Source organism: Pongo abelii, chromosome 7, assembly GCF_028885655.2.
Source record: "Pongo abelii isolate AG06213 chromosome 7, NHGRI_mPonAbe1-v2.0_pri, whole genome shotgun sequence".
Lineage (NCBI taxonomy): Eukaryota > Metazoa > Chordata > Mammalia > Primates > Hominidae > Pongo > Pongo abelii.
In genome coordinates, this window is record NC_071992.2 from 19,166,178 (window position 1) to 19,179,917 (window position 13,740).

Consider the following 13,740-nt stretch of genomic DNA (forward strand, 5'->3'; position numbering starts at 1 on the left):
AGGCCTTGATTCCCCCAAATTCATATTCTGTAACAAAGTGGCATCCACTGCCATGTCACCCTATCATTCTTGCTATCAATATCCACAACAGCTATCACTTTTACAAACGGCCCCCTTCATCATGGAAGAAGGAAGAATGCCCTTGGCAAGGGCAGAGTCCATGAGTTAAATTCATCCTTCTGGAATAAATTATTTAGTACCACTTAAACTCTGAAAGCTTTGAGCCACCTATTCTGTGGTTTGTAGCACTGTCTTCTAAGTTTACAATTTCCTGATTGTGAAGCGACAATTTAGTTCCCTAGTGCAAAATCAATACAATTTAAATTTACTGTCGGAACTGACATTCTCCAGCAAACTAAAAGATTTCTTCTTCCAATGACATGAGATCACTTTAATCTGCTTTTACAAAAAGGTACTCAGGAACTATTCCAAAATTTAGGAATCAATTCTTGCTGGCCATAAAGCAATTGCCCCCACCCCTCTTAAATGTGTGGGATCCCTGGAACCACCTGAGCTATGGCCACTCTGACCTAGCTTTGACCTGTCAGGGGCCTACATTTTGAATGGAAGTTCACCCTGCAAAAACGCAAGGAGCTGTGATGGTAGTAACAACAGACAGCCAATAGGGTTTTTAAACATAGTCTTTCACTCGTTTAGGGTTTTTATCAGGCAGTAACGTCGATCATCATTTTCATTCTAAATTAGATTATCAGTACAACTGAGTAGGAAGAGTCGGTACAGCGATCAACGTTTCCAATGTTAATTTACTGGAGTGATCAGGGACCATTCGCTTTTGTTGATTAGCAAAAGCTGGTGTTGTTAAAACACAACAGTGCGTGACGAATCCGTAAGCTGCGTCCTTTTCTCTAACGAACAAAACGGACTGGAAAAGGCAAGAACACACCATCATTCAACCTACAATGAATATTGATCATCCGTTCTGTGTAAAGCCCCTTGCAGCTGCTACGCTGAGGATGAGGATGGGGACTGGGAAGGCCGAGTCGGGTGGACCTGACACCCTAGATTTAACAAGCTTCCAAGCGCAGGAGCCCATCTGCATTCAGCTCATTTTCCTTGCACCTGTCACCGAAAGGCTTATTTCCCTTTCAACTATTCTGAGCGGCCAACAGCTAAAAGAGAAAGCCTCGTGCCAGGAGAAAGAAGGGTTGATCAACACCCAGTTACTAGCAGACAACTGAGGTTCCCTCCCGTTCACCCCTGTGTCCACTGCGCACCCCCAAAACCAAGAGGTCAGACCCAGCAGCAGCTAAGGCTAGGCCTGGGAGGCAGCAAGAGAACGACCGGGCTCGCAGGCACCCCGGGATGCTCAGGCACTGCCTGCTCCTCCCTCGCCCGCGGTCCAGGCTCCGCCGGCGCCCCGCAGAGCAGTCGGCCTCCCGCGCGCTGAGCATCCCTCCTCCTCCTCCCCCATCTCCTCTCGTCCCTCCTCCGCCCGCGCTGGTGCCACCAACCTTGGGCGTGCGGATGTGCTCCATGGCTGGCCCACGTCTGCAGAGTCCCGGGCGGGCGCGGCGTCACGCACCTGCGCGCGTCTGCGGCGCGACAGGAGAGGCGCGGGGAGGGGGCTTCGCGCCCGGGAGTGGGCGGGACGCGGTCTTGGCTCCGCCCCCAGGTGCTCCGCGCGCGGCGTGCGGACCCGGAGCTCCCGCGCGGCCCTAGAGATCCCAGCTCCGCGCCTGCGCCCGCCTGCGCCCACCTGCGCCGCCGCCGTGACGCGCCTCTGTTTGGGGTTGCTGGGGCGATGGCTGCTCGCTCTCTCTTAAGAGGGGCAGCCGGCGAAGCACTGTACCGCCACTGTTTCCCAAGACACAAAGAGGGCCTTGTTTTGGGTGTGGCCTCCTGGAAGAGAAATGAGGAGTACACGCTGCTCCACACCGTCCCTGGGCTTCCTTCTAGGGCGTCCCAGGATAGGTAGGATTTCAGGGTGGGGCGGAAAAGAAGGCTGCCACAGACACTCTAGACCCAGCACGGTCTCGTGGGCTCAATGTGTGTGTTTCATCCCAGGCGCGGCCGGCATAGCACTGGGGGTGCGGGTGGAAATAATAGCAGCAGTGTTAGCGCCTTGGTAAGCGCGCTGCTAAGTCAGGCATCTCACATCCACCTGCGACTTCACTGTTGCAGGCGACACTTTTCCCTTGGCACGGGGTTGGCTGCTCATTTGCCCTCTTTATTTAGCTCCAACTGAACTGAGAGATAGAAATACAAAGCATCCATTATGCGGTACCATTTCCCTATTGATGATAATAACAGTAGGGTTGGTGCCATTCTTAGTGTTAGGCCTCTTGGGAAAAGCCAAAGAGAAGAAGAACGCCCTCCAGTTTTTTTGTTTTTTTTTTTTCTTGCAGCCCTAAGAGTACAATGCTCCACCATAAGTGAAATTTTATAGAACTCTACATAGTTTTGTTCAATTTTTTCCTCACTCTTACTCATCTTTCAGGCTGGATTGTGATTTTTTTTTTTTTTTTTTTTTGACCATAGGGACTCTGCTTACCTTTTTTTATCTAATACTTGGACACACTGCAGGCTTCCAACAAATAATTAATACGGTGTCGAATTTATTTTAAAAATTCCAGATCCCTCTTTCATACGTCTTCTACCATTTCATCCTCCTACTGCTTTGGGAGGCAATTAGAATAAGTACTATAAACCACCATTTGCATATGTCATGATTGACCCAGGGCATAATTTCTTCTTTACCGAAGAAGACCAGGAATAGAGTCAAGAGCGCTCTGGTGCCAACTCACACACCGGCCTCAGTCTCCTTGTTTATAAAACGAGAAAGTCGCCTGCCCAGATGATCTCAAAAGTTAGCTGTCATCTCCAAATTCCATTAATACCAAGAATCTTATATAGTTTTGTGGAGGGGAACATTCTAAATAGGCAAATGATATTGAAATCATATGCTTTCAGGGTTCTATTCTTCTGGTGAGCTAATTAAAAGTCTACTTGATAATTTTTGCATGAAAGTGCTTCTGACCTGTGGCTTACTATACTCGATTTTAAAAAAAACACTGATTGGTAGCTGAAGGGAGGTAAGTCTGAACAATTTAAGTAGCCTAATGTTAAGATATTAGATCACAAACTGTATTGATCCCTAACAACCACAAAGAATTTTCTGGTACTTAAAGTGTCATATAGCCCCCCAAGCTTCACTGCTATTCCAACACCACCTAGCAGGGCAGAAGAGATTGAAATAGTAGCAAGAATTGGAGGGCAGTAAGGTGAGGGAACCGAGAGTATGTTGTTGAAATATCTGGCTATATTCATCCTAAGTAGAGAGAAAAGGAAAACCAGCCATTCATTTACTCAGAAAATATTGCTATGATTTAACTATGGGTCATACTCAAGGTATCATGGCAAATGCTGGAAGATTGAAGGGAGTCCCAGATAAGAAGGACACTAAATCCTGTAATTGTGATATGGCCAACACCAAGGAAATAAAAGGTAAACCAACTAAGGTGGTGAGAGAGCATGTGGCAATGCTAAAGAAGCCTCAAGAAGAATGATCTACTTACTGCATTTTTCCTGTTACTTCAAGAAGAATCAGTGGATAGACTTAGAATCATGTACTTCTTGAAGTTTCATGTTTGGTGTGTCTGGAATGAACCGTGGTCCAGTAGGATGAATATTGCATCTCTGAGTCTGAGTCTGAGTCTTCACAGAGCAAAAATCTCTCCATCTGGCCCCAGGCCAAGAAATGAGAAGGGAAGGGAAAAAAAAAAAAAAAAAAAAAAAGCTTATTCTTCCAACTCTATGTAATTTGCAGATGGAGCCACACTCAAATTTACACTAAATCAGCCTATGTCCACAGAGTTGGAAAATGGCTATTTTTTTCTCTACTGTTTGTGACTCTTGGATGGAAAATAAGTGTATTCAACAAAACTATTTTTACCATCAAGCAAAGCAAGAGTTAAGATCTAGTTACCTGCATGTCCACCTAACTGGGTTTTCCCTTGCCAGGGCACATTGTAGTTGTCCTCATTTTATCATCAGTGTCTGGGATTTTTGCCTTGTGAAATGGCAGATATTGCTGTGCACATCAATATTTAACTCTCATGTCCTACCTGGGAACACAGAGACTACACTTCTCAACTCCCTTGCTCTTGAATGGGGCCATGTGACTGGTTCTGGCCAATGGACTGTGGAAGCGGCTTATGCCACTTCTGGGCCAAACCCCAACGAAGCCCCTGTGTGGCCCGTCAGTTCTCTCATCTCCTGTCTTGATGATGTGGAGGTCACATGTTGAGATTAAAGAGAAAAGGCTGGGTGTGGTGGCTCATGCCTATAACCCTAGCACTTCGGGAGGCCAAGGCGGGCAGATCACCTGAGCTCGCGAGTTCGAGATCAGCCTGGCCAACATGTTGAAATCCCATCTCTACTAAAAATACGAAAATTAGCCAAGTATGGTAGTGGGCACCTGTAATACCAGCTGCTTGGGAGACTGAGGCAGGAGAATCGCTTGAACCGGGAGGCAGATGTTGCAGTGAGCCAATATGGTGCCACTGCATTTCATCCCGGGTGATAGCACAAGACTCTGTCAAAAAAATAAAAATAAAAATAAATTTTTTTAAAAAGGCGAGAAAATAATAATGAATTTGCTCTTCATGTTTGAAGAAACTTTGGCCCCAAACTATTCAGTATTCAAATGAAATGAGACAAGAGAGAAACAGCCTGTATCTCTATTACCATTAGCTTACATTATTACAAGAACTACTCTGGAAAGCCACAGCTGATTCTTTTGTGAGTGAAAAGAACACTTTTGTTGTTGTTGTTGTCACATAAAGCCACTGAACTTTAACGCTCAATTTAGCCTAGCCTATACTATGTTGAAGTGTAAAGGGAATTTGAGAGTCAAAATAATGCACTGTCTCTACCTTTGTGTTTCTGATTTTTTTAAAGAGGGAGTTGGTAATGCCTTTAAAGATCTCTAGGGATACCTAACCATATGCAAGACCTAAACTACCTGATTGCAAGTTACCAAACGTCTTCTAGAGAATTCTTCTTATGTAACTTTTATCACATAGATAATTTAGTTGCAAATACTTTTGCTACAGAATTTTAAAATACAAACTTGATTTTAACTGGGCACTTTCCCAAAATCCTGTGATATTCAATGGCCTGAGGAGTTTTGAATTCTTGTCAAAAACACTTGCAAGACTTTTTCCGGAATATTTACATTTCTCCTGAGGCAACGCAAACTTCTGATCTGGCAGTGAGACCAAAACGTGTTTCCTTGGGGATGGTATTGCTAATGATTACAAACTCAATACAATCCTATTCAGCGTAATTAAACCCAAATGGACCATATTATAAGTGGAGGCGGGAACACATCTCTGAACAAACTCAGCCTCATCTGGAGTCACTCAGTATGTTATGGTGAGAGCTGCATTTGGGGTTCTGCCTGGCAAAAAGTAAAAGCAGCATCTCTTCAGGATTTTTATGAACTCGATGATGCAATGTATCAATGTCTCTGTTGGCCTTGCCGTGTAACAAAGATGTGGAGGAAAAGCACTCGGTGGATTGCAGTCAGCTCTGCCCTTTTTCCAGGAGCCAAAAGGGAAATTCTAGGGCAGCATGAAAAGAGTATTTACTCTGTGAACAGTCAAGGCTTTAAAATAGCCTCCTCCCAAAACTGTGAAACTGCTGGAATAAAACATAGGGGAAACTCTTCAAGACATTGGTCTCGGCGAGGGTTTTTGGGATAAGAACTCAAAAGCATAGGCAGCAAACACAGTAGGAGACAAATGGGATTACATTAAATTTAAAAGCGTCTATACAATAAAGGAAACGACAGAGTAAAGAGACAACCTACAGAAGGGGAGACAATATTTGCAAACTACGCATTTGCCAAGGGGTTAATATCCAGAATATAAAAGGAATTCAAACAACTCAACAGCAGAAAAACCAAATAGTCTGATTTAAAAATGGGCAAAAAACCTGAACAGAGATTTCTCAAAATGAGACCCACAAATGACTAACAGGTCTGTGAAAAAATACTCAATATTGCTAATCATTAGGAAAATGCAAATCAAAACCACAGTGAGCTATCATCTCACCCCAATTAGAATGACTATGATAAAAAAGACTAACAATAACGAATGCTAGCAAGGATGCAAAGAAATGGGAACCCTTATGCACTGTTGGCAGGACTGTAAATTAGTACAGCCATTATAGAAAACGGTATAGAGGTTCCTCAAAAAATTAAAAATAGAACTACCGTATGATCCAGCAATCTCACCAGGGGGTATTTATCCAGAGGAAATGAAATCACTATGTTGAAGAAATATCTGCACTCCCATGTTTATTGCAGCACTATTCACAATAGCCAAATATGAAATCAACCTAAGTGTCCATCAATGGATGAATAGATAAAGAAAATGTTGTAGAGATACATAGTGAAATACTATCCAGCCATAAAGAATGAAACCCTGTCATTTGTGACAATATGGATGAACCTTGAGGACATTATAAGTGAAATAAGCAGGGCACAGAAAGACCCATACTGTGTGATCCCACTCATTTGTGGAATCTTAAAAAGCTGATATCATGGACGTCCAGAGTAAAATACCTGCTACCAGAGGCTAGGGAAAATCGGGGAGAGATGGGTATGTGAAGAGATGGGTCAGTGAGTACAAAATTACAGTTAGATGGAAGGAATAAGTTCTGGTGTTTTATTCCGTAGTATGGTGACTATAGTTAACAATATTGTATTGTATATCTGAAAATAACTAGAAAAGAGGACTTTGAATGTTCTCACCACAAAGAACTGATCAATGTTTGAGGTGGTGGATATGCTAATTACCCTTATTTGTTCATTACACAGTGTATACGTATATCAAAATATCACACTGTATCCCATAAATGTGTGCAATTATATGTTGATTACATATAAGAATAAAACCTTTTATAATAAAATATTTTAACATTTAAAAATAATTAAAATAGCAAAATAGTCTCCTGTATTTTGTTCTCCCTCCAGGAAGGCATACAGCTCAAGTTCGAGACTGTGTCTTCCGGACACTTATTTTCATTTGCTTTTTTTTTTTGAGATGAGTCTCACTGTTGCCCAGGCTACAGTGCAGTGGCACGATGTCGGCTTACTGCAAACTCCGCCTCCCAGGTTCAAGCAGTTCTTGTGCGTCAGCTTCCCAAGTAGCTGGATTACAGGCACCTGCCACCATGCCCAGCTAATTTTTGTATTTTTTAGTAGAGACAGGTTTACACCATGTTGGCCAGGCTGGTCTCGAACTGCTGACCTCAAGTGATCCACCCACCTTGGCCTCCCAAAGTGCTGGGATTACAGGCGTGAGTCACTGCATCCACCCAGGACACTTATTTTCTTATTCCCTTCCCACTTCTATCCTTTCAACCATCACTTGGCTGCAGATAATTCCTGTATCAGTATTTCCAGTCCTGGATTCTCTTCCTACATGCCATATTATGTTTCCATCTACCTGCTGAGTACCTCTACTTGGATGTCCCATCAATAACCCTAATGTCACAAACCAGATAAAGTGATAAACATGGGTTCTGAAGGCAGAAAGACCTATATTCACATCACGACTCTGGCACGTATTAGCTGTGTGACCTGAACCAAGTTATTTAACCACTCTCAGTTTTAAGCTTCTTGCCTATAAGATGGAATAATGATAATGCTATGTTTGTGTCTCCCCAAAATGCATATGTTGAAATCCTAACAACCAAGGGGATGGTATCAGGAGATGGGACCTTTGGGAAGTGGAACCTTCAGGAGGGATGGGGACAATAAAAATGCTGTGGTCTGAATGTTTTCTGTTTCCCCAAAATGCAAATGTTAAAATGTTAAGTGCCGAGGTGATGATATTAAGAGATGAGACCTTTGGGAGGTGGGGTCTTTGGGATTCAGTAAACTGCCCTCACGAATGAGATTATGCCTTTCTAAAAAGTGGCCAGAGAAAAACCTCTTACATCTTCCACCATGTGAAACTACAGTGAAAAGACAGCCGTCTGTGAATCCAGAAGCAGGCTCTCATCAGACACTGAATTGGCCAGCACCTTGATTTTGGACTTCCCAGCCTCCAGAACCATGAGAAATAAATTCCTATTCTTTATAAGCCATTCTGTTTATGGTATTTTGTTACAGCAGCCTGAATGGACTAAGACAGATAATATCTGTAGTGATAATGTCTGTAAAAGAAAAAAAAAATCTGTTCCTCAGGTTGAGTAGTTGGCATATATGTGGGTATTCATCATAGTATTTCCTATATTTTTATACATGCCTTAGGTAGGTCAAAATGAAAATAGAATTAATAGCAAAAATGAGGGATCATTATACTTCCTTGTTAAGGGTGGACATGTCACTTTACTGAAATTGAGCATATGACATATTACATGACAAATATTTATTGAGTATTCATCTTATGCCAAGCACTGGGGACAAAAGTATGATCAAAACAATCACAGTCCCTGCCCTCAAGGTATTTCAGTGTAATAATATCATCCTTATTATTGTCTCCTGCCTACTACCAACTCCTCCTCTTGATTTCATTATTTCTTTCATTGATCTCAATTACTCAAGCTCAAAGCCTTGGAGTTGTTTTTGGCTCATCTCTCCTACTGGCCCCCATATCAGGGCAGATGCATTTTCCTCTTCTACAGCATTTCTCCATCCCATCCTTCTCTTCCTTTTTCGCTGTCATGACTCTAGTTCAGATCCTCTAGTTCAGCTCTAGTTCAGACTCTAGGTCATAACCTATTGCTTCTTCCTGGCTGGAATATTAGCCTCTGCTGCCAGATTAATCTTCATGAAAAGCCACCCTAACCATATCACTCTCCAGCTTAAAAACCTTCAAGTGATTTATAATTGCCTTGTGAATTATTTCCTTATTCTGTCATTTAAGGCTCAGAGTGCTGTCTTTTACAAACTCAGCCAGGTAAGTCACTGGCATTTAGTAGGTGCTCAATACTTTTTTTTTTTTTTTGAGATGGAGTCTCGTTCTGTTGCCCAGGCTGGAGTGCAGTGGTGCGCTCTCGGCTCACTGCAAGCTTCGCCTCCCGGATTCACACCATTCTCCTGCCTCAGCCTTCCGAGTAGCTGGGACTATAGGCTCTCACCACCACCACGCCTGGCTAATTTTTTTTTTTTTTTTTTTTTTTTTGGATTTTTAGTAGAGACAGGCTTTCACCATGTTAGCCAGGATGGTCTCGATCTCCTGACCTCATGATCCGCCCCCCTCGGCCTCCCAAAGTGCTGGGATTACAGGTGCGAGCCTCTGCACCAAGCCTCAATACATACTTTTAAATGTATCAGTCAACCAATCCCTTTCTATATCCTGCACTTGCAAATTATTTCTATGTCTTCGCTCATGCTGTTCCACCTCTATCAACTTCTTTGAGGTTCATGTCAAAATTCATTTGAACATTCCCACCAGATGCAGTTCTTCCAAAGTAACTCTTGTCTGTTCATTTCAATGAGCAGAGATTATCATAAGCAGTTTATTTTCATCTGTCACAACTTTTCCACGAGGACCTTGATCAGTACATTATGCTAAGGCTACTACACGGTCCACTACATTGATAATAACATGCTGATTGAACCTATTGAACTGAAAGTAGCAGATGTCCAACTAAGACACATGCATATCAGAGGGTGGGAGATACATTCTGGGAAAGTTCAGGGTCCTGACATCTCAGTGAATTTCTAGAGATCTGCAGTAGTCTGGAGCATGTTAAAATAGCCTCTCCAAAGCAAAAGGCAAGTCGCTTCACTTTGCACCCCTACTAATACGTGATGTAACCTATTCCTGAGCTATCCAGAAAGGCTACCAGCTCTGCACAGGGCCCAGAGCACAAAAAGGCTCTCCAGCTTGTTTGGGTTGTAGTGGATACAGATCTATCACAGTGGCCTTTTGACCTCAGCAGATCCAGATATACTGAAGGGGACTGCAGCAGATAGAGGTTGGTATGGAGCCTCTTACAAGCTCTAATTGAAGACTCATAGTTGGTTACTGCATGGCCCACCACCAGCCATACAGTGCCCTTGTGTTAACTTTTAAGATATTTCAAAATATGGTAAAATATACGTAAAATTTACCATTTTAAGTGTATAGTTCAGTGGTGTTAAGCATATTTACATTGTTGTGCAATCATCACCACTATCCGTCTCCAGAACACTTTTCATCTTGCGAAACTGAAACTCTGTACCCACACAACAATAACTCCTGATTTTTCCCTCCCCTTGGCCCCTGGCAATCATCATTCTACTTTCTATTACTATGAATATGACAACTCTAGGTACCTCACATAAATACTGTATGATTGTAAAGTATTTGTCCTTTTGTGAATGGCTTATTTCACTTGGCATAATTTTCTTAAGGTGCATCCATGTTGTAGCATATGTCAGAATTTTTTGCCTCTTGAAGGCTGAATAATATTCCATTGTGTGGATAGAGCACATTTTGTTTATCCATTCATTCTCCAGTGGACAGTTGGGTTGCTTATACATTTTGGCTATTGTGAATAATGCTGCTATGAACATGGGTGTGCAAAAATCTCATTGACACCTGCTTTCAATTCTTTTGAATATACACCCAGACATGGAATTGCTGGGTCATATGGTAATTCCATTTTTAGTTTTTTGAGGAAATCTTACACTGTTTTTCATGGTGGTTGCAGCATTTTACCTTCCCACTAACAGTGCAGAAGGGTTCCAATTTCTCTGCATCGTCACAAATACATGTTATTTTCTGGAGGATTTTTAGTTTTAGTTTTTTTTTTATAGCAGCCATCTTAATGGGTATGAGGTGGTCCATTGTACTCATGTTAAAAAGATGCAGAGGATGTCTGCATCCTCTGCATAGCCCAGAAGCACTCAAACATCAGAATGAAGTGGGACATAAGAGATCTCCCTGGAAAGTCGAGGCTGCAGTGAGCCATGATCACACCACTGCACTTCAGCCTGGGTGACAGAGGTGACCCTGTCTCAAAAACAATAGAGAGAGAGAGAGAGAGCTCCCACTGAAGCATACGCTAAAGGTCCAACTGAGTTGCCCGAGAAGGTGGTTCAGATTCCCATGCCTTCTTCCAGTGTCGAACAATGCCACCTCTCCCTCAATTCATACTTACAGTGTTATAGGGCATTTAATGCACCTACTTCACAAAAGAAGAAAAAGTTCCAGCCTGGTTTATGTATGTTTCTGCACCATAAACTCAAAGCGGCCAGAAGTGGAATGCTGCAGCACTACAGCTCTGCTCAGGAGTGGCCACCAAGGATGGAGAGGACGGAACTTCTCCAGGTGGGCAGAACTGTGCAATTTTTCTAGAAACTTCAATGCCTTGAAGGATAGATGGCCACATATACAGATTGATGCCAATTAGAGGTGAGTGACCAGCATTTGTTCAATGCCCGGGACTTGGAAGGAACAAAATTTGAGATCGGCAACAAGAAATAAGGAAAATATTTAGGGATGGATCTTTCAAAAGAGCCCAGAGTATGAAAATACTTGTGTCCCATGTAAATACTCACCATAGGGCATTGCTTCGGTGATGTAGTGACATTCTCAATAACTATACAGACAGGATGATCCATTTTATGGCACCTCTTATTATTAAGCTTTCTTCCTCTTCTTGCCCTCTCATTAATTTTGTAAGCACCTAATCTCTTGCATTAAATTCTGTCGGTTTAAAATACTGTTATGGATGGAACGTTTGTGTTCCCACAAAATTCATCTGTTGAAACTTTAACCTCCAATATGACTGTATTGGGAGATAGGGCCTGCTAGGAGGTGACAGAAGTCAAATAATGTCATAAGGGTCAGGCCCTAATCCCTTAGGATTGGTGCCCTTATAAGATGAGGAAGGGACAACAGAGCTCTCTGTCTCTCACTCATGTGAGCAGACAGCAAGAAGGTGGCTGTCTGCAAGCCAGGAAGAGAGCCCTTGCCAGAAACTGCACCCTGCTGGACCTTGATCTTGGACTTCCCAGCCTCCAGAACTGTGAGAAGTAAATTGTTGTTGTTTAAGCCACTCAGTCTGTGCCATTCTGTGGCATTTTGTTATGGCAGCCCTAGCTGACTAATATAAGTACTTAGAGTGGATTTTATTCCTTGTGCTGATTCTGACCTGACACACATACCTGTCGCAATACAGCTTTTATGAAATCTAAATACTTCAGATTTCATGAATTTATGAGTATAAAGACAGTCACATGAATATTAATATCTAAAATCTCACCAGCCTGAAGCCTCCATCTTCATGACAAAGTCTTGTTCTTCCTAATATTCCCTAATAAATATTTCCAACATGTATACACAAGCCAATCCTGGTGGGTCCCTGCTGTCTTGTCAGCTGGCTCAGGATTCCATGGCAGTAGGCACAGAAAGACCTAAAATATGCTACTCCTCTCTACTGCCACTGCGGCTGCGGGAAATTTGCAGCATGTGATGTCAGGGAAGCTGAAAGCCTGCCTCAGCTCATGACTCAAGAATCAAACTCACACTCATTTTGGAGAATTCCCCATCCAATGATGTTCACTTCCTAGAGTTTAAGAGTTTTTTCTTTTCCCATCACGGTGATCCAAGCTGGGCCCACCGTGACAGCTCCATTCTGTGCAAATTCTTGACTGGGACTTAGCTTCCGTTATGGTTAGTCACTGCCATTGCCAGTATTGTTACTTTCACTGTGGTTGTAGCCACTAACAGTGCTGAAGACATGCTCTCCTCAATGCCTGTGAAATCGCAAAGCTGCCACTGTACCCCAGTGCCAGAGATCTGCCCACTGCAGATATTCTTGAGAAGTTAGGACATTCTTAAGTAAGGGTTTGCACCACAGCAGAGTTTCTGGGTCACCACAGTGTCAGAGTCCATAGGCCTTCTATTCATGCACATTGCCATTCCCCACGAGGTGCATCACTGGGATGCATTCTAAGATCAGTAAGCCCATTGTACCCAGAGCCTCCACTCTCCCTCTGACATGAAAACCTGATGCTAGAATCTGCTTTTCACGGTTTTCCCATTTGCAGTTGTGATGAGTTTATCTCGTTTTTTGGGTGGAGTCAGGACCTTTGTGGGGCAGATGATATGCAGCCTGCATTACAGACTGTCTAGTTCTTCAGATAATTGCAAATATCTCTTCAGGGTTCAAGTTTTTATAAATTCAGGAAGTTCTTCAGCTCCTGTGAAAATAATTGTATTCCAATAGAACTGTGGTGGGGTAGTGGGGGAGGCAGGATTTTTCCTAACCTAACAATATGGAAGCATCTGAGTCCCAGCTCTAGTCCAGTTAGGACTTCCTGTCACATTTTGAATAGTGAAAAATTAGAAACAATAGCAAAAATAAATAGAATTATTAAATAAATTGTGGTGTGGCCATATATACAATATGATAGAGCCGTTAAAATTGTTTCAAAGAATACTCAATGACTGGCCGGGTACGGTGGCTCATGACTGTAATCCCAGCACTTTGGGAGGCTGAGGCAGGCGGATCACAAGGTCAGGAGATGGAGACCATCCTGGCTAACACAGTGAAACCCTGTCTCTACAAAAAATACAAAAAATTAGCCGGGCGTGGTGGTGGGCGCTGTAGTCCCAGCTACTCGGGAGGCTGAGGCAGGAGAATGGCGTGAACCCGGGAGGCTTGCAGTGAGCCAAGATAGCGCCACTGCATTCCAGCCTAGGCGACAGAGCGAGACTCTGTCTCATAAAAAAAAAAAAAAAAAAGAATACTTAATGACTTAGAAAAATG

General features: G+C 42.9%; 1 protein-coding gene and 1 long non-coding RNA gene across 3 annotated transcripts in view; one reads left to right on the top strand and one right to left on the bottom strand.

Moving 5' to 3' along the window:
• Positions 1-1,583, bottom strand: part of MTMR7 (myotubularin related protein 7) — a 116,902-nt gene extending 115,319 nt beyond the window's left edge. Inside the window, exon 1 of one of the 2 annotated variants that reach the window (XM_054560966.2) lies at positions 1,473-1,583. In XM_054560966.2, the coding sequence (XP_054416941.2) occupies positions 1,473-1,496 (24 nt within the window). In that variant the 5' untranslated portion in view covers positions 1,497-1,583. 2 annotated transcript variants of the gene reach the window in all.
• Positions 1,584-1,690: 107 nt separating this feature from the next.
• On the top strand, positions 1,691-8,118 carry LOC129060900 (uncharacterized). The gene is made up of 2 exons (XR_008527776.1): positions 1,691-1,932; positions 7,947-8,118. It is a non-coding gene; the product is annotated as an uncharacterized LOC129060900 (long non-coding RNA).
• Positions 8,119-13,740: the final 5,622 nt, after the last annotated feature.